General features: G+C 38.2%; 1 protein-coding gene and 1 long non-coding RNA gene across 15 annotated transcripts in view; both read right to left on the bottom strand.

Annotated features, from left to right (window-relative positions):
- The window catches only part of RIC1 (RIC1 homolog, RAB6A GEF complex partner 1), a 120,582-nt gene that overhangs the window by 60,605 nt on the left and 39,438 nt on the right, over window positions 1-20,539 (bottom strand). For 13 of the 14 annotated variants that reach the window (XR_004971303.1, XM_036331080.1, XM_036331086.1 and 10 more), the window contains 4 exons: window positions 16,588-16,667; window positions 7,190-7,297; window positions 1,731-1,873; window positions 1,330-1,466 (listed from right to left, as the gene is read on the bottom strand). Coding sequence is in view for 13 of the 14 variants with exons in the window: in XM_036331080.1 (XP_036186973.1) it covers window positions 1,330-1,466; window positions 1,731-1,873; window positions 7,190-7,297; window positions 16,588-16,667 (468 nt within the window). In the remaining variant the exon portion in view is untranslated. The remainder of the gene's footprint in view (window positions 1-1,329; window positions 1,467-1,730; window positions 1,874-7,189; window positions 7,298-16,587; window positions 16,668-20,539) is intronic. The other variant, XM_036331081.1, reaches the window with a different exon arrangement.
- Window positions 11,200-12,047, bottom strand: LOC118667527. Its single transcript, XR_004971304.1, has 2 exons — window positions 11,576-12,047; window positions 11,200-11,487 (listed from the first exon to the last, which is right to left on the bottom strand). It is a non-coding gene; the product is annotated as an uncharacterized LOC118667527 (long non-coding RNA).

The following is a 20,539-nucleotide window of genomic DNA, read 5'->3' as shown; positions in this document are numbered from 1 at the left end:
ATTTTGCAGGCCAGAAGGGAGTGGCAAGAAATATTCACAGTGATGAATACCAAGAACCTACAATCAAGACTACTTTATCCAGCAAAGCTATCATTCAGAAGTGAAGGCCAGATAAAGAGCTTCACAGATAAGAAAAAGCTAAAGGAGTTCATCACCACCAAACCAGTATTATATGAAATGCTGAAAGATATCCTTTAAGAACAGGAAGAAGAAAAAGGTAAAGATACAAATTATGAACAACAAATACACATCTATCAACAAGTGAATCTAAAAATCAAGTGAATAAATAATCTGATGAACAGTATGAACTGGTGACTGTAATGGAATCAGGGACATAGAAAAGGAATGGACTGACTATTCTTGGGGGGGGGGGGGGAAGGGGTGTGGGGTGAGGGAAGAGATTGGACAATAATCGTGCACCTATGGATGAGGACAGTGGGTGGGGAGTGAGGGCGGAGGGTGGGGTGGGAACTGGGTGGAGGGGAGTTATGGTGGGAAAAAAGAGTAACTAATGTAATAATCTGAACAATAAAAGATTTAATTAAAAAAAAAAGAATATGAAATGAAAGAACACCTATCTATGTGCTTGAAAAAACAGAGAGGAAATTTACACAACCAGCAGACAGTCTGGGGTTGAGTTAGTGGTAAATACATAGAAACTAAGCAAAGTAAAAGAACTAAGAATTATTAATTCCAAGTGGGAGAAAAAATCTACAGGAAAAGAAAAATATAGCATCTCACATGGGGCAGGTACTAATATAAGTGTACAAAGCAATATCAATGTAAACAATGAATAGTAATCTAATCAAAACACAACAGCTATGCTGGAAAGTATGTGGTGGAAGCTAGGGAGAGGGAAGTATGTGGTCATTTTCCACAGTTGGAGGTACATAAACACAGCCTAAAAACGAAAAATTAAAGAAAATACACAGAGTAGTGAGGATGAACAGCAAAATACACAGTAAAGGAACAAAAAGTAGTTGCCTACAAGAATGAAAATTGGGTGTGAAGAGAGCAGGGAGGGCAGGAAATCTCATTTTTCTTTAGCGTGTCTAATAGACAATCATTGGTCTACTTATACTATATATATGTGTGTGTATATATACATAGTTTTTATTTTAAAAATTAATTCACAGGTGAATGGGGTGGAGGAGGTTGGGGGGGAAGGGGATCTCTGTAATACTTTCAATAAAGATACTAAATAAATAAAATTAATTAACAATAACCCATAAAATCATAAATTAAAAAATGGGGGAGGGATTTAGTAACAGACTAAAATTACTCAATACACAATAAATAAAATAAACATTCAAAGTAAGCGAGTCATACCTCTGAAGTAAATCTACTGGACATTGGTGTAATAAATCCCACTTTACCGTCGTTAAACACCACAGCAAACCCATCAAGTGTGGCACAGTATTCCATGTCTCTGATGTGCACATCTGCAAAGCCCAGGAATGAACCTGCTAATAAAATAAGTACATGAAATATAATAAATAATTCCCTCAATTTTTGCTTAAAAACCCTGTAAGGATAGTTAAAAAGGCAAAAATAATGACCTAAAAACATTAAACAATGCAACCACTCCTTCCTACTGAGACACACACAAACAACTCCCTTGCATAATTAATTCCGAAATAGAAAAATCAATGTTCATCCACTGCAATATCTAACTAGGTTATATAAAATATTAATCATCTGGTTCTACCCCATGCAGAAAGTATAACTACCTCTAGATGACTGTAGATCTAGTGAAAAGGGTACTGTGGAAAGATTAATAGCTTTCTTTCCATTTGTCATTCCTTCCCAGTGAATAAGATGAAGCTGTCCATCAGAAGTAGCAACCAGGAGATCTTCCAGCACAGACTGCAAACTGTAGGGAAGTAAGCAATTTGTTATCAGTTACCTTTTAAGAGAGTAAACTGGGAAATCAATGAGTATGAATATAATTGCCCTAGAGAATATTCATTCAGAGAAGATAATGAAACCACTTACAAAACTGTCATTTATTTACAATTTAGTTATATAGTAACTTTATGTGTAATTTAATCTAGAATCAGAAATTCTGTAAGAAATGGAAGACTATGAGCAGCCATAGTCACAATTTGATGAACTCAGTTAAAAACTAGAAATACTGGAACAACAAATTAGAAGATGGAAGGAAGAGTGGTAGCTGACAAAAGGCAGAGAAAATATAAAAAGAACAACCAATGAAAAGATGACGATCTGGAGCCATTGAGCATAGAGTAACACTCCGCTCACCCTGCCCAACAGAACTTTCACCAGTGATAAAGTGTTCTGTATCTGCACTGTCGAGCACAGTAGCCACTAGCTACACATGATAACTGCACTCTTGAAATATGGCTAGTGTGACAGAACTGAATTTTAAATTTTGCTTACTTTTAACTAATTTAAACTGAAATGAATTCATTTCATTAGTGGCTACTGTACTGGAGAGCAGTTTTAGACCACTGTGTTTCCAAGGTTATCATGAGTCTCAATTTGTTCATCTACTGAACAAATATTTATTAAGCCTATGCTCTGTAGCAGGTGCTATGCTCTCTGTTGGAGATTCCAAAGTCAATAAAATAAGTTTCTCCCTTTAGAAGAACTCTCAGTTGATTATTAAAAAGTAATTACAGACAATCCTCGGGTTACGTTGGACTCGATGTACGTCGTTTTGCGGTTAGTACGTCGCCATTTCCCATTTTTTATAAGAAAAAAAGGTTCCATCATTTCAACGTACGTATATATGTGCTTTATGTCTTTTATTATTTACTTACCACAGGAAAGGTCAGGAATTGTTATCTTTCTTTTACTTTTTTTTTTTTTTTTTCCTGTTTTCACTTCATTACTGCTGTGTATGTGCTCCATGTGAGTGATGCAGGTGCTTATGTAGGTGGGTTCCGACTATGGCAAAAATCGAGTTACGTCGCACGGCGGGAACGGATCTCCAACATGACCCGAGGACCTACTGTATGTAGTATAATCTCAGCACTTATTGATATTTGCAAAGAGATTTATTTTTTTATTTTTATTTTTTCTAAAATATATTTTTATTGATTTCACAGAGAGGGGACGAGGGAGAGAGATAGAAACATCAATGATGAGAGAGAATCATTGATTGGCTGCCTCCTGCATGCCCCACACTCGGGATTTAGCAGGCATATGCCCTGGCCAGGGATCGAACCATGACTTCCTGGTTCACAGGTCGCGCTCAACCACTAAGTCACACTGGCCAGGCTGCAAAGAGATTTAACATTTACTTACCGAGTGGCAAATAAATGCCTCCTTGATTTACTCTTACATGCCCAGGCCCTAGGGCAGTGCTAGTTATATTTGGAAATAAATGTTTGTGGAAGGAGGGGAAAAAAGGGGAATCCATAAAGGAAACTGCGAAAGTACTGGCAGGGAGAAAGAAAAAGAGAATAGGGGAAGAAACAGCAGAAATTAGTACCAAGAAAGCCTAGGAAATAAGATGAATTTAAGAAAGAAAACTCAAGAGTATTAAAGTAGAATCAAGAATGATAAAATGTTGTGTGTCTATAATATATACTCTAATATACACTATTAAAAAAGAGTATAATTCATAAACATTTAAATCCATAATGGTAAAAAAATGTTTTAATTCTTAAATTAAACCTTCGATTCTTTGGAAAGTTTAGTTCAGTGACTCATTCCCCAAGGATTTGAGACAATACTGAAACAGAGTAGAACATGTCCCCACAACCCAGATCCAACTCTTGAACACCAGAGCATTTGTAATCAAGTAAAATTCCCAGTTTTAACTTTCACCTTTTAAAGTATTATACGTGTTCTTTCATTTCAAATTTATATTTTTGTGATAAAGTTTATATGTAGCATGTGTTGAGCAGAATACAAAAACTTACATTTTAGATCTGCTACTACATGTGAAAAGAGGCGAATGAGCAGAACAGTCATTATTTTACCAGTGATTTTCATTCAGCAGAACTCAGCCTAGGTTTTTTTCAAACTATATTTTCTCTCTCTCCCCTGCTCCTATCTTCCTAGAATTACTGCATATGACCAGGTTATCCTGCAGTCTTTTAACTGCCTGCTAGGCAAAACTCTTCTGACAAAGTTAACGCAATTAAGAATCTCTACATCATCACCCACAGTGCTGTGAAAAAATATAGCCACACATGTGAGTAAACAGGAAAATGTGACCAAGAGTCAAGAGAAAAAAAATCAACCATGAACAGACACACACAAAATCCTGATGTGGGAATTAAAAGATAACGACTTTAAAATAATTGTGATAATGATTTTAAAAATGAGGAAAAGATATATAGCCTCATTTCATTAAAACTAAACAAACTCATTAAACAAAGGCTGAAGTCAGTTGTTAAAGTACTGAATAGTTCCAAAGAAGTTAAACAGGCCTTGTTCCAAGCCACTCAAGTGCCTGTCCATCACTGATTGCCTCACTCACAAAGATCTAACTACTAAAGGATTAATGCTTGGCATCATGGGATATCAGGACCCCGTACCAGTAACCAATACCCCATGTCTTTTCATTTATACTGGTTTTTTAATATTTTGAAACCACATAAATATACTCTATATCCTCAGTGAGCCTCTCTAATTACTAACTTCATCATGAGCTTTATAACAACTACCTGATATTCCAGAGGTGTTTTTTTAAAAAATATAATTCATAATTATCAATTCTCAAATAAGCAAATATATTTAATACCTAATTAATATTAAATACTATATACTACATACGGCTTTCTTAAGTGCCTAGGATGGAACAAGATATGGAATAAACTATGGTATTTATTATCATTTATTGTGTGGTAATGGTTAGTACTTTTAGCTTTCTATCCTCAATAACAAAGTTTGGAGGCTTAACATTAATCCTATACTTTTTTTTCAACAAAAAATTAAAAGATGGCAATAATGTTTGGGGAAAACAAATTTAAAAACACTAGAAAATAATAAATTAATTGAAAAAAAAGATAGCAGTACTTTTGCCATCTTATGCCTATAAGCAATAGTGTAACCATTACCCATAACTTTATATGCCATATTTTTGGTAGAGGGAAGGATAATTTGTACAAGATGGCAGGAATTCTTTCTTTTAAAGGCTTTCTTTCGAACCCATTTCCATGAACCACACAATTGTTACCACCAGGTGGAGGTAGAACGCCATGCTGTTCCACCCCGTTTGGTACTCACAGACATTCAAAATCCCTTTGCAACAAATTACATTCTTGAAAAGAAATCTATATGCTGAAATAAAATCTGAAGTAAAGAGCAACTTTTTGACCAAGGTGATGAATAATGTGTACTCAATATTTTATAACCCTGATCACATTTAAGCAAACAAAAACCAAACGCATTTTTTTTCTATAAGAAGAATATATAAATAGATTAAACAAGCCTGTATACAATTTCGCTTAATATGGACCAGTATCTGTACTATATTCTAACAAAACAGTGAAAGAAGCTGTTCATTAGAACTGTGAATCAGAAGAATTTTAAAAACATAGGTATTACATTTTTATAGTTCCATATATTTACACTAGAGGGCGGGTGAATAAAAATTCATGCACTGGAGTAGGAGGAGTCCCTCAGCCCAGCCTGCCCCCTCTCATAGCCCAGGAGCCCTCAGGGAATGTCCTACTGATGGTTTAGGCCTGCAGTCTGGCCTCCCTCTGTGGGAGGCAACTGGGCCAATCAGGGAAAGGCGCTGCCCCCATCACCCCGCTGCTGCTGCTGCCACTGATGCAGCTTTGTCCAGAAGGACATCCTGAAGACATCTGGTTTATGTGATCTAATTAGCATAATACCCTTTTATTAGTATAGATATTACATCCATATAGTTCAGTATTTATTAACAGCATATAGTAAAAAGTCTTTTTCCCAAAACTGTCCTCCAGCCACTCAGTTCTCATGCCCAGTCTTATGTATTCTTCCAGAACAATACAAAGTCTACCACCACGTGCTCCTTTTAAAAAACAAATAATAGCATTCTTGTATAGAGCACACCTTGCTTTTTCTCCCAAAAAACATATCTGGGAAGTTTTCGTCAGTAAAGAATACCCTCACTGGTTTTACAGATGCATCTTAGTCCCACTGTACAGATATAAGAAAATGTATTTAAACAGATCCCTACTGATAGATATTTAGGTAGTTTTCAACCTTTTACTACTGTTAACAATCCTATATAATAAATCCTATATAATAAAAGGTTAATATGCAAATTGACCAGTGAAACGACCGGTTGCTATGACATGCACTGACCACCAGGGGGCAGAAGCTCGATGCAGGAGCTGTCCCCTGGTGGTCAGTGCACCCCCACAGGGGGAACGCCACTTAAAAGCTGGGCAGTGTGGTGGCAGGAGCCTCTCCAGCCTCCGTGGCAGCGCTAAGGATCCTCCAAGGGGTCCTGGACTGCGAGAGGGTGCAGGCCGGGCTGAGGGACCTCCCCGACCCCAGTGCACAAATGTCGTGTACCAGGCCTCTAGTGTACAATAAAAAACCCTGTATGTCATTCCCAATATGTATTATTATATGTGCAAGATTAATTCCTAGAAGTAGAAATGTAAGGCAAAGGTCATGAACATTTCTAACTTTAATAGATATTGCTTAATCAACTTCTATAGAAATAACATGTCAAATGTGAAGCAAATAAGAAAATAAAATTAAATTATAGGTACAGTAATTTGTTTTTCTATCAATGAATGTAAAATAATTTTTGCTATTTTGGTACTCTGGTCTTCTTATTACAAAACCCTACTGACACTTGGATCAGAAAGCTCAACCTTCTCCCAAGTACAGACATAATTCTCCAAAAGTTATAAAAGCTATAGAAACAAAGACACTTTCTTTTTCTCAACCTTTACTCATCAGTATCTTTTAAGTAATATGGACTACGTCATATCGTTCAAACAACTTATGGATCTTACCATAAATACAAATTTCTAAAATAACATTATAGTTAGTATACCCAATTTATGGGCTTTATTATAATAATTTAAGTATAATAATGTACCATCTATAAATTTTCACATTTTCATAAGGGTTAATCAAGAATTTCTAGGGTTAAAAAAGTTATCCTCAATGAAAAGAAATGAAATTAATCTTCTTATTGATAGTATGATTAACCAACTACATCGCCTACTGTCATCACAAAATGCTATAGTTAACCAAAGTACTGTACCTTGTAATGGGTGCTTGCAAATCCAATACTTTCCTCATCTCTAAAGTTAATGCGGGAGCACACTGTTCTTCCTTAAAATGGGGTGTCCCCTTCATTTGTGGGCTTCCTCTAAAGCATAGCAAAGATAAAGAATTAAAGAAAAAGAAATTGAATTCTTATTCACTCTTTAATATATACCCAATTAAATAAAGTAAACTTAATCAGACTTTTAAATCAGGTGTTCATTCTGTAGGTTCTCAGTTGAAAAGCAGACCTACATTCTACTATAGCAGACATATCTGTTTCTCAATTAGAAACAAATGCGTTTGACTGATGTAAGTTGTGTTGGAGAGGTGGGAGTGAAGGGAGAACAAAGAATCTTAAGAAAAAACACAAGATAAAAGTGAGCTCACAAGAGAACAGAGATTTTGTTTTAATTATCTGATGGCCCTTACTGAGATGAGCAACTATGGGAAGACATACACCATTCTATATAGTGCATGTCCAAAGTGATCCAAATCCTTGCCTCATCTTACCTTACTCCATAACTCATCCTTCACTTCTATCCTTTGGGTATGTATTAGAATTCAGTTCAATTCAGGGATGCAATTAGATGTTTCACAAAACACTTGGTAATAAATAGCAAAATGGCTAAATTTGAAAATTTTGTGGCATTAAATGACTGCAACTAGAGTGCTGAATCAATATCAACATAACCAAGCTGTTCCATGCAGCCACTTAAAAGGATTATAAAACTGCCCTGGAATCCTTATCTCCACATGGCATAGGACCATCTTTCTCAATGCCTGTGCTGGAATTTAATAGCTGTCTCTTTTCTTACTATCAGCTATCACGTACTCTTGGCAACAATTAGCCTGCCTAAGTCATCTCTCTTTTTCTAGTCATCGATAATCCTGGAAACCAATTTGTTAATACTGTTAAAACTATGTGCAAGGAATCTAACAAGAGCAATAGCTTCCAAAGTACTTCACTTTGTGAAAATTACTTTGATGCTCAGAAAGCTTCTTGCTTACTTTTTGAACTCAGATTATTTTCCATATAGAAGCTTGGTGACAATCTAATGACTGATGTGCTTAGTTTAGGTCTGGAAAATGTATGTTTTATTTCCTTAATATACTAATGAGGTTCTCCAGTTCTGTTCTCTTTTTCTGGAACTCCTATTAGGTTAGATATTGAAGCTTAAATTAACTTCTAATTTTCCCTTGACTTTGTCTTTTGTTCTATATCCTGAACTATTTTTTCCAATTCTTTTATATTTGCTTATTATACTTTTTATTCCAGGAACTTTCTCACCCACCTCCCCTTTTTACTTATAGCACCCATGGTTTTCTGTTGTTTTAATTAGTATCTGAGGTTGTTTATCATTTCCTCAAAGTGTTTTTGTTTCCTGCATTGCCTATTTTCTTTGAGTTTCCCTTTTTTCTAATGCCTCTTTTTTAAATTGGCCACTTTCCTAAAATGGCTAACAATCTTTGGCTATTAGTTAACAAGAACAAGTTAACAAGAACAAGCTAATTATAAGCTCTGTGTGTTCAAGCTGGGTTTGAATTTTAAAGCAAATTTAGGTAAACCCTGGCTTTTCAATTTTAGAAAAGCAATAGCATGTTTGGGTTGGTAGAAAGGAAATGAGTTAGGTTTAGACGTGATGAACTTGACATTGCCTAGAGATACATCTAAATGGATATAGCCTGCAAGGTGGGCCTGAAGCTCAAGAAAGTGGTACTGCATTAAGGAAAAATTAAAATGTAGAACAGAACAGAACAAATAACAAAACCCTAGGGAATAAAGCATAATTTAGGTACTATATAGTAATCTTAAGGTTTTGATTTATACTTAATGAATAACATCTTTAAGAAGTAGATGAAATTAACTCGTTTTCAGATGAGTAAAATAAAACTCAAATAAAAGACAGCAACATGATTAATCCTGAAAGCTAAGGAAAGCCACTGAAACATTTTATGTACGGAAATGGCATGTAAATTTTATGTCAGCAAATTCATTTAGGGGAAAACTATAAAGATGGTTTAAGAAGATATTACAGCAATCCAAGAGAAAGCTAAAACTAAAGTAGTGTTGCTAGGAGAAGGAAACACCATACAGATTACATCCAAGGAAAAACACACAGGATGCACAGAAGGTGGAATAGAGGGGACTTGCTACACACTGGCTAGTAGAGCCATGAGGCAGACAGAACAAATAAAATCAAGTAAATGGTGGTGTCATTTACAGAAAAAGGAAACTGGCCATAGGCTTTCCTGGGATTAAGTTACTTAAAAATAAGAATGAATTTTTTTTACACTTAAAAAATTTCTCCCTTCTGATTTTTCAACTATAATAGACAGACCTAAAACTTATTTCAGTAATATCTTTCAGAATACTCTTCCCTGGGTGTATGTTTTATTTCCTCACCTCTGAGATCTTTTTAAATGTTATGTCTCAGTGAAGATCGTGACCACTCTATTTCGAGTTGTGTCCCCACTCACTACCCCTTGCCCTGCTTTATTTTTCTTCATAGAATGTATCTCATTTTCAATTTATTTTACTTATTTGTCCCTGTCTACTAGAAGAACACAGCTCTCTGCATAGTTTTTGCCATCCCCACCCCCTTTGTTTCACTGCTGCATCCCTAGTACCTATAATAGTCATGGAGCTTGGAAAAAATTCCATACTTAAACAGAGATGGATGCATGACAATAAGTTTTCAGAAAGAGATAGGCACCCTTATCACCAGGCCTTTATATATTATGTGTGTGTTTTTAAAAAAGCTTTTTGTTTATATTATTACACATCCAGACAGCCTTCAATCTGATAAGAACCATATGCAGGGCTCTCTGAAGTGGGCAGATCTTTGAACACTTCTATCATTCTTTGGGTTTAGGTGCCAGTCTTTTTTTTTTTTTTTTAAATATATTTTATTGATTCCTTCACAGAGAGGAAGGGAGAGGGATAGAGAGTTAGAAACATCGATGAGAGAGAAACATCGATCAGCTACCTCCTGCACACTCCCCACTGGGGATGTGCCCGCAACCAAGGCACATGCCCTTGACTGGAATCGAACCTGGGACCCTTCAGTCCTTAGGATGACGCTCTATCCATTGAGCCAAACCGGCTAGGGCTTAGGTGCCAGTCTTATATCTGTGATCAACAAGATATTTATACAATAACATCCCTAACAATATTATTAGTAAGAGCTCATGCAATTATGAGGTAAGCTAATGGATACATAAAATGTACAAAGTTCAGCTAATGGTTGCACATGTACATTAACAGAATACATACATATTGAAATCAAAGTACATTTTGATGTTTTGATAAGATCAAGGAAATAAAAGAAAAGCAGTTAGTTTATTCGCCAGAAAATTAACACTAAAAAAAAAATGTTGAGGGAAACTTTCACATTTATAACTAATTCATACCTCCTTTCTCCTCTAAACTTGATGTAATTTAGTACGTTTCTGGATTTTTGAAAAAGTTGTGTTAAGGTTAGAAACCTCAAGCCTTGATTAGTTATCCTTTTCTTGCTTTCCACCTAGCACTAATTCATTAACAGTCTGCTAAATTCTCAAAATCTAATGAAATATACTGGAGTGGGGGACAGGAAGTTTTGATAGTTGTTTTAGAGATAATATTTACATTTTAAATATTTGATAATTAAATGTACTGAAGTTTAGAATGTACAATTTTTTTTAAAAAAGAACTTTGGCATCAATAGACTAGTCTTTTAAAAATATGAGGTTAACAGTAGAAGTGGAAAGATGAATAAGGGGGGAAATATCTGCATTCATGCAGGTAACATATTTGTTAAAATTATTTTCATTATAATGAAATAAATCTGATTTGCAGTTTCAAGATCTACTAAACTCATATTTAAGGATAAATACATCAATATATTCTAAAGCTAAACACACATTTATTTTCTGATTTATCCCTGGCAATTTCTTTTATTAATTTCACTGCAAGCTGCAAGATATAACAAAGAAGCCAGACGACTTTCAGTAGATAAGTCTATCCATAGTCTGAAGGGATAGTTTAATATACAGCAGAATTTATAAAGACACAAAAGATAACAGCGAAACATTCATTAATCAAAGAATAAATGAACTTTGAGGCATAAAAAGTCATTTAATAAGACTGCTATCATTGTTGAAGGCTGACTCCCAACTCTTGCTGGAAACAGCACTCTGGAAACTACGAAAAGATCACGGAGGCATCTGACCTGTCTCAGGTGGAGCACACTGGAAAATGACATGCGGTCTGAGTTAAGATGCTGTCACATAATACTGGGAAGCGGAGGTACTCTAGAAAAACTCAAGTGATGGACTCGTAAGATTTAGAGCACAGAAACAAGAGACAATAGTTTCTATAACTGAGAAGACAACTACTAACTATTGGCCTCGATTATGATGCTTCTATTCTTCAGAACTATAATAAACCATTCCAGATCATTTCTCCTCTTTTTTATTTCCTATTTTCCAAATAAATCCTAAAGTAGACAGTTAGATAGGCATAAATATAGTTTAGGCAATGTAGTATTAGTAATAAAGAGCACAGACTTTGAAGATACAACAATTATGTCTGAGTCCTGTGCCACTTACTAGTGTGACTATGAATGAGTCACTTGGCCTCTCTCTCCATCTCTGCTGTGGTTTGCAGAGTAACTGTACCTAACTACCTTGCAAGATTGTTACAGGGATTAAATGAACTTGAAAAAGTGCGTAGAATAGCATCTTGAACTGCATGAATATTTACAATGACACAAATGATGACAATGATACACTGTCAAAAATAAAACATTTCTGCCTGGCTTGAATGGCTCAGTGGTTGAGCTTCAACCTATGAACCAGGAGGTCATGGTTCGAGTCCCAGTTAGGGCACATGCCCAGGTTGCAGGCTCCATCCCCAGTAGGGGGTGTGCAGGAGGCAGCCTATCAATGATTCTCTCTCATCAATGATGTTTCTATCTCTCTCTCTCCCCCTCTCCTTCCTCTCTGAAATCAATGAAAATATTTTTTTTTTAAGTAAAACATTTCTAAAACCCTCCTTAAACCAATATATGAGCCACCATTTTCCAGGCTTTAAAAACCTGAAATTATATAATCCTCCAAACAATTGAAGAAGAAAGTATTTTTATTTCAATTTTACAAATAGGTTCTGCAGAAAAACTACCAACTCAGACTAAGTAACTCAACTAAAAAAGTGGTTTAAAACGCAAATACACAACAGGCTGACTCTAAGTCCTCGCATTCACTTTGCTCTGCAAAACTGTTTCCCTGTAAGAGATTTTTAGAAAGTTTATGCAGCAGTTACTAAGAGTATAACTCTGGGGAAAAAGTACCTTATTATCCAGCCAAATATAAAAAAATAAGCAATTACTTAATACATGGTATATATTATATAAAACCACTTAAAATATCACAAATGAAGTAAGAATTTGGTGAAGGAAAAATACATTAGTGATAACAGCAGCTATCCTTTATTAATTTTCCCATGAGCAGGGCACTTATCTGAACATTTAATATGCATGATCTCACTTAATCCTCGGAAATAATTACTACTGTGATCTCGTTCTATGGATGAGGAAATAGGTTTTGGAGGTATTAAATAACCAAATAGGAGTCATACAGCTGAACAGAGGCAGAGCTGACATTTAATTCCAGGTCTATCTGATGCCAAAGCCTGTTCCTTTAACCACTAGTGATTCATGCTGCTCTAAGGTTATACACATTTTATTGAGCTCATGTACTCAAACTGAAAATCCCAATATGATATGTGAAAGAACACTCAAATGAAAACTAAAAACAATGCTCTTTATTAGTTCTCTAGACCAACATACACAGTCAAATATAGCCAAGTTCATGCACTGTCAGGACTACTAATTAGTTAAGTGGCCTCCCCCCAAGTCTTAGAAACAGAACGCAAGAAATTCTAAAACTTTTCTGGAACACAAAAGTGATTTTTAAAATACTATTCCAAAACACTGTATATGTATATATGTAAGTCATGTTTGTGAGTTGGAATAAAGAAAACAGTATTTTTCACTGTTTCAAGACCCAGCCCAATTATCCTATCTAATAAAGAGTGAATATGCTAATTGACCCTCACACCATTGAAAAGATGGAGGCACCCACAGCCAATTAGGAGGGAATATGCTAATTTACTGCCCCGCCCTCAAAGATGGCGGCACCCAGTCCCCTCAGCCCTGCCGGGGCACCTGCCTCCGGAGTCCCCCAGTCCCCTCAGCATCCCAGGGCCGGCCCAAGGTGCAGGCAAGCCTCAAATATTGGCTGTCCAGCCGCCCAGGGCTGCCCGAAGTGCAGGTAACCAGGGCCGGCCAAGGCCTGCGCTACCAGCAGTGGCAGCAGCAGAGGTGAGATGGGGCATCGACTTCCCCTGACTGCCAGGTCACCTCCTGCCCCTGAGGGCTCCCGGACTGTGAGAGGGGGCAGGTCAGGCTGAGGGACACCTCCTTCCAGTGAATGAATGTTCATGCACCGGGCCTCTAGTAATAGTATAAATGACTAGAGGCCTGGTGCACAAAGTTCATGCACAGGGGACGGGTCCCCTCAGCCCAGTCTGCACTCTCTCCAATCCGGGACCCTTCAGGGGATGTCCGACTGCCTTCAGGGGATGTCCTGGGGATCGGGCCTAAACCGGCAGTCAGACATCCCTCTCACAATCCTGGACCGCTGGCTCCTAACTGCTCACCTGCCTGCCTACCCTGTTGCCCCTAACTGCCCCCCCACCGCCAGCCTGGTCACCCTTTACTGCTCCCCCTGCTGGCCTGGTCACCCCCAACTGCCTCCCTCTGCCAGCCTGGTCACCTCACGCAGCCTGCTGTTCAGTCATTTGGTTGTCCCTCACTAACCCCCCTGCCAGCCCGGTCACCTGACACAGCCTGCTTGTTCAGTTGTTTGGTCATCCCTCACTAACCCCCCTGCCGGCCTGGTCGCCTCACGCAGCCTGCTTATTCAGTCGTTTGGTCGTCCCTCACTATCCCCACTGTTGGCTTGGTCGTAGGCCGCCACCTTGTGAGTGTGTGAGGATTAATTTGCATATTACCTCTTTATTATATAGGATTACAGTTAAGTTCAGATTATCCTGATTATTGCTTTTTATTGACAGGAGCATGTCTAAAGTGGACTTGGATGCAGTAGCTTAAAATGCACAAGTAAATGACATGTTAGACACTGATTACAAGTTTTTCATAAAATTCACAAAATTACTACTTAGAATGAAAAAATAATAAGCTTTATATTTAAAATTTATAAATATATCAACTACCTATTACAATGTCCATCTTAACATTATACTTTTTCTGCCAAAAGGTCTTTGCATTGAAGATTTTTATTGAAAAATAATCAAATTAAATTCCATCATCAAAAGAATTTGTTCTTTTCAAAAGATTTCCAAAACTCAGAAAAGCTCAATTAACACTTTATTTCTTACAAAAAGAAGTGAACTAACAGCATCAAGGAAAATCTAATTTCCTAAAACCTATGAGCTACATGATGTATGTTAGCCTTTCCCAAAATATATTCTCAAGAATATTAACAAATGTTATTTGAACAAACACTTTCACAATGCCATTTTTTAAAAATTGTGGCCTTTTTGTTTTAGATTTTCAAATACATGGATTATTATTTTTTTTTTTTACCACAGTAAATATAAAAAATTTTGGAAAGTTCAAGAGTTGAAAGAAGCTGGAAAATCACTATAGTTTTACCATTTAGGAGCAATAACAATATATGTATTGTTCCAGCATTTTTCTTTAGATGATTTTTTATGTTGTTTTTGTTTTTTTTTTTACAAAGTAGTGGTCATATTACGTATATAATTTTGTATGACTTGTTTCTTCACTAGGTATTATATGATCAGATTCTCAAGTTTTAAGTTTTTCTGAGACATGATATTTAATGATGCATATTATTTTAGGAGAATGTACCACAGTTGACTCCCACCTTTGTGTATATCTACTAAAAGCGTGCAAAATACATTTTACCATTCTTCCACAACTATTTTTATATACTGAAGTGTGTCTTTTAAAACTGTTATAATAATGTTTTGCTTTGAGTTACTGTTTAGAGTTACTAATGCAGGTTAATTATATTTTCCCTTTTGAGATTGCTTTTGCTTATTTATCTTTCGAAACTCTGTGTTACTTAGCAATTTATATGGCTCCTTTATAAAAAGAGTAAGCTTTGGTCCTATTTACTGCAAAATTTTTCAGTTTGTTACTTGCCCTTTTAATGTTCTTTTTCCCCCTATTCTCAGAAATATAAATTTTCACATAATAAAATCAATTTTCCCTTTAATTTCTTATATACACGATAAACTTTGGCTGTCTTCCACCACTTAGAAATGAGATATTTATCTATATTTTCATACACATTAATGACTTGATCTTTTTTAAAAGATATTTTTCTTTAAAATTATATGTTCTTTTATTTCTAAAGTTCTTTCAATAAAACATTCTTTCACTTCAAAAGTAAGGTTAAAAAAAGGTAAGAAGCCCTAACCCAGCCGTGGGCAAACTACGGCCCGCGGGCTGGATCCGGCCCGTTTGAAATGAATAAAACTAAAAAAAAAAAAAGGCCGTACCCTTTTATGTAATGATGTTTACTTTGAATTTATATTAGTTCACACAAACACTCCATCCATGCTTCAGTTCCGGCCCTCCGGTCCAGTTTAAGAACCCACTGTGGCCCTCGAGTCAAAAAGTTTGCCCACCCCTGCAACTGGTTTGGCTCAGTGGATAGAGCGTCGGCCTATGGACTGAAAGGTCCCAGGTTCGATTCCAGTCAAGGGCATGTACCTTGGTTGCGGGCACATCCCCAGTGGGGGGTGTCCTGGAGGCAGCTGATCGATGTTTCTCTCTCATCGATATTTCTAACTCTCTATCCCTCTCCCTTCCTCTCTGTAAAATATCAATAAGATATATTAAAAAAAGAAAAGGTAAGAAAACAATGCAAAATATACAGAATAACATAGTTTAAAGATCAAAGTCCACGTTCCCTCAAATTCTTTTCTATTCATATACAAAAATATATACACAAGAAAAAGTGACCTTTCAACTTACTTAAAACATTTCACCTTTCCCCCTATGGTCTTTTAGCAGCTCCTTGATAAGGATGGGAGAATGCTAGAACTGGAGTATATTAATAGTAATTCTGATTGTCTAAGAAGGGATATAGTACATTCACCCAAGGTTCTCAGACTTATTTAACTACAGAATTCTTTACTCAAGTAATGACAGTTCAAAGACCTGGTAATTTTTTAAACACTATTTTGGAAATACTAGCTTAGCTTATTTTAATCACTTCAGACAACCCAGAATTGTAATGTTTTTGTAAATTCAAAGTGTACATATCAAATATTAAAAGAATGAAAGATGAACTTACTTGGGATACACTGGTTCATAAAGGTATTTGTCCCCTCTTGTAGATGTAATATGAAAAAACAAGATGTAGCCATTTGCCGTCTGAAAGATAAATTTTATTTAAGACTATGAGAACCAGGAGAATCACACAATAATCACTTCCGAAACAGTTCTGTCATACCAAGATGAAGGGAAATAATGAGATGAATGTGTACTGGGTACAGAATTGCACTGCTCTGCAAGTTGCTATATTCCACTCCTTTAGAAAAGTGCTCTCAGCTGTTATTTGGTGATTCAATACTTTAACATGCTGGGAGGGAAAAATATCACAATGAAACAAAGAAATTCTAAAGTAAATTGACATCTTTCCTTTATTCCCAAACAAATTACATTCTAATTCATGTTACAGTGACTCTCAAGTTGCAGTGGAACAGACTTCCATTTAGAAGGGTGTGAAGGGGAGTATTAAAGGTAGCAGTGGGAAACAGAGTTGGAATGGCAGGTTGGGGCCAGATCACAGGAGACCCTGAATACTAGGCTAAGCAGTTTGCAACGTATTTTGTATGCAATCAGAAGCCAATGCAAGATTTGAAAATAATAATGTAAGAGCTGTGACTTAGCTATACATAATTAAGATGCATTTCAAGTGGAGAAAAATACTAGCTAAAAGTTTTGAGTTCTAGGCAATCTACACAAAACATAAAAACGGCCTCTATTAAGGTCATGGCAATGAGAATAAAGAGAAAAGGATGATAGTAAACTAGAGATAGGACTTAGCAGCATATTGGTGACTAGATGGGAATGCAGAATCAAAAGATGCCAGAGTTTTTTCCTATTATAAGCAAGGTTACAATGAAAATACACATATGCCTAAATACACCAGTGCTATTCTGGCTGGTATGGCTCAGACAGTTGGAGCGTTGTCCCATACACCAAAAGGTGGTGGGTTTGATTCCTGGTCAGGGCACATACCTCAGTTTCTGGTTTGATTCCCATCAGTGTGGGTATGGGAGGCAACCGATTGATGTTTCTCACCCACATCAATGTCTGTCTCAATCTCTCTCAAATAAAAAAACACAAAATAAAATAAATAGATAAATACAATGGTGTTAGTATTTGTCAGATATAATCATAGAAATGAAGAGAGTACTTAAAATTGATTTCAATGCTCTTTGTGCCTGAATATCTATTCGTTGTTTAAAATTTAGAAAAACTGCCCTAGCTGGTTTGGCTCAGTGGATCAAATGTCGGCCTGTGGATTGAAGGGTCCCGAGTTCGATTCTAGTCAAGGGCACAAGCCTGGGTTGTGGGTTCGATCCCTAATGGGGAGTGTGCAGGAAGCAGCCAATCAATGATTCTCTCTCATCATTGATGTTTCTATCTCTCTCTCCCTATCCCTTCCTCTCTGAAATCAATAAAAATATTTTTAAAAAAAGTTTAGAAAAACATTAGGAATAATTATGGCCCGCCGTAATAACTTGGAACCCTCAAGTAAACAGTTAATTCATAATGAATATATTTCATGTCACAGATTAAGAAAATGTACAATACATTTGAGGAAAAAGGACCATTAAAATTAGTAAAGCTTCAGAATCCAATTACACTTTGGTTACCAGGAAAGTTCACTTATCCAGTACCCATTCCATGGTAGCATTTATTTTTATTATACCTTGATAGATTATTTTTTAGTATAAATGGCTATTTGCAAAAAGTGGCTGCTTTGCTGAACGGGTAATACAAAAATATCAGTGAACCTTCTCAATTATTACCATACTAGAGGCCCAGTGCACGACATTCGTGCACTGGGGAGTGTGGGGGTCCCTCAGCCCAACCTGTACCTTCTCCAATCTGGGAGCCCTCAGGGGAGCCCTCTCCAATCCGGGAGTTTCTGTCTGTCTTTGCAATCATATGAACAAATTGTCTGAGACCCCAACTCAGTTTGGTTTGTTGCTCACAGAATAATAGAGGCATTTTTTTTTCTCTGCTTCATTGGTGGAGATTTCCTGGAAGTTTTAGGATATCTTCCCTTTAATTTTTCGTAGACACTCTGACTTTACTTACGTCTCTCACCTTTGCTTTCCCTCCATCCCCCACCGCAACAGTAACTTGCTCCAGGCTCACTTTCTCTAGAGTCTAGGACAGTGGTTCTCAACCTTCCTAATGCTGCGACCCTTTAATACGCCGGGTACTCGTATGTGGGCGTATCTGCATGTGGGCGGACCTGCCTGGAGATGGATAGAGGAGCGGTGTCTCGGTTCCTAAGACCATCGAAAATGTTTTCCGATGGTCTTAGGCTACTCCTGTGAAAGGGTCGTTTAACCCCCAAAGGGGTCGCGACCCACAGGTTGAGAACCGCTGGTCTAGGAGCTCCATGTGCCACCAGAACTATGATTCCCAGCATTCCTGGTGCTACCCGTGCTCTAGGCTTCTGCTTCAGGTCCTGGGGCTGCCACCAGAACTACTATTCCCAGAATTCCTGGTGCTCCCCACACTCTTGGTTTTCCCTTCCTACTCTGTCTCCATCCCATGGCCTCCCATTCTGCCAAGTCCTCCAAGCCGCTCCACTCTCTGCCGGCTCTCCCGCTCTGCTCTCGAACCGGCAGCTTGGGGGGAGTGACCAAGAAAGCCACATCCCCACACGCCGCCAGCTCTCTCGCTCTGCTCTCCACCCAGTGCTGTGTATGCAAATTAACCCACCATCTTTGTTGGGTTAATTTGCATACTCACTCCTGATTGGCTGATGAGCGTAGGAGAGATGGTCAATTTACATGTTTCTCTTTTATTATATAGGACTAGAGGCCCAGCGCATGAAATCGTGTGGGTAGGGTCCCTAGGCCTAGCCTCCTGTGATCAGGGCCATCTTCTGCCCGCTCGCCAGTCCCCAGGCCAAATGCCACCTCCGCCACAGGGCTGTCAGGCCAGTGGGATCACCAGTTCATCCCCGGCTGCTCGGGGGCTCAGGCCTGCAGGAAAGCGTGTGCCGGTGACTTCACCTCCATGTGCGTGCGCCAGGCCGGCCGCTGATGGAAAGCGCTGCCTGCTCGGGGCAGCTCACGTGGGCACCGCTGCTGCTGGAGCTTGAGGTGCTGATGGAAGCTGAGGGGCGCGCCCGTGACCTACCCACCCTGGCGTGAGCAGCCCTGAGCGGGCAGCATGTTCCATCAGCAGCCAGCCAGTGCACGTGCATGGAGGTGAAGTTGCCGGCACCTGCTTTCCTGCAGGCCTGAGCCTCTGAGCAGCCGGGGATGAACTAGTGATCCCAACAGCCTGACAACCAGCCCAGTCCTCACGCCACCCACCCCGATTCCCCTGTTCACCATCACTGATCCATCAGAGCCTGCCAGCCGAGGTAGGGACCAAGAGATCAGCCAGTCAGCCAGCTCGCCAGTCCCCAGTCCCGCCCCATCCGTCACTTGTGGGATGGGGGGTAAGGACTGCGAAGTGGTCAATGCCACCTCATGGCAACTGGTCGAGCAGTCGTTCCGGTCATGACGCTTATGGCCTCTGGCCTTTTATTATATAGATAGATAATGATTCTTCTGCATTAGTCTACATTATAATGTAAGAAATAAAAACTTAACAATCTCTTTTGTAGGCAGAGGCAAATAAGTTGAACAGGTAAAAATGGTTTACTTTAAGTTAAGTTTCTGGGTTCTGGTGAGATGGAAAGACAGTGGACACATTTTTAACCTTTTCCTTCTCAGAGTACATTTACCAAAATGTGTGTGGATGGGCCTGGAGGATGCTCTTGAGTTCCCATGGGGGAAAATGGGTGCCGAGGGACCAGGATGAGGGAAAGTTCTGCTTTGCCACTCCTCGAGGCTCTGGTTCCCTAAGTAAGCCTTAAAAGCAGAAGCCCAGGGCTGAATGTGACTGCTCCCAGAAGTGGATATTGACAGAGCTGTCCACATAATCCCATGACTCCAGCCAGCATAGAGGTTGCACTGGTGAACCACATTGCTCCCAGACCTCAG

Source organism: Myotis myotis, unplaced genomic scaffold, assembly GCF_014108235.1.
Source record: "Myotis myotis isolate mMyoMyo1 unplaced genomic scaffold, mMyoMyo1.p scaffold_m19_p_12, whole genome shotgun sequence".
Lineage (NCBI taxonomy): Eukaryota > Metazoa > Chordata > Mammalia > Chiroptera > Vespertilionidae > Myotis > Myotis myotis.
This window is presented reverse-complemented; position numbering and strand designations above follow the sequence as displayed.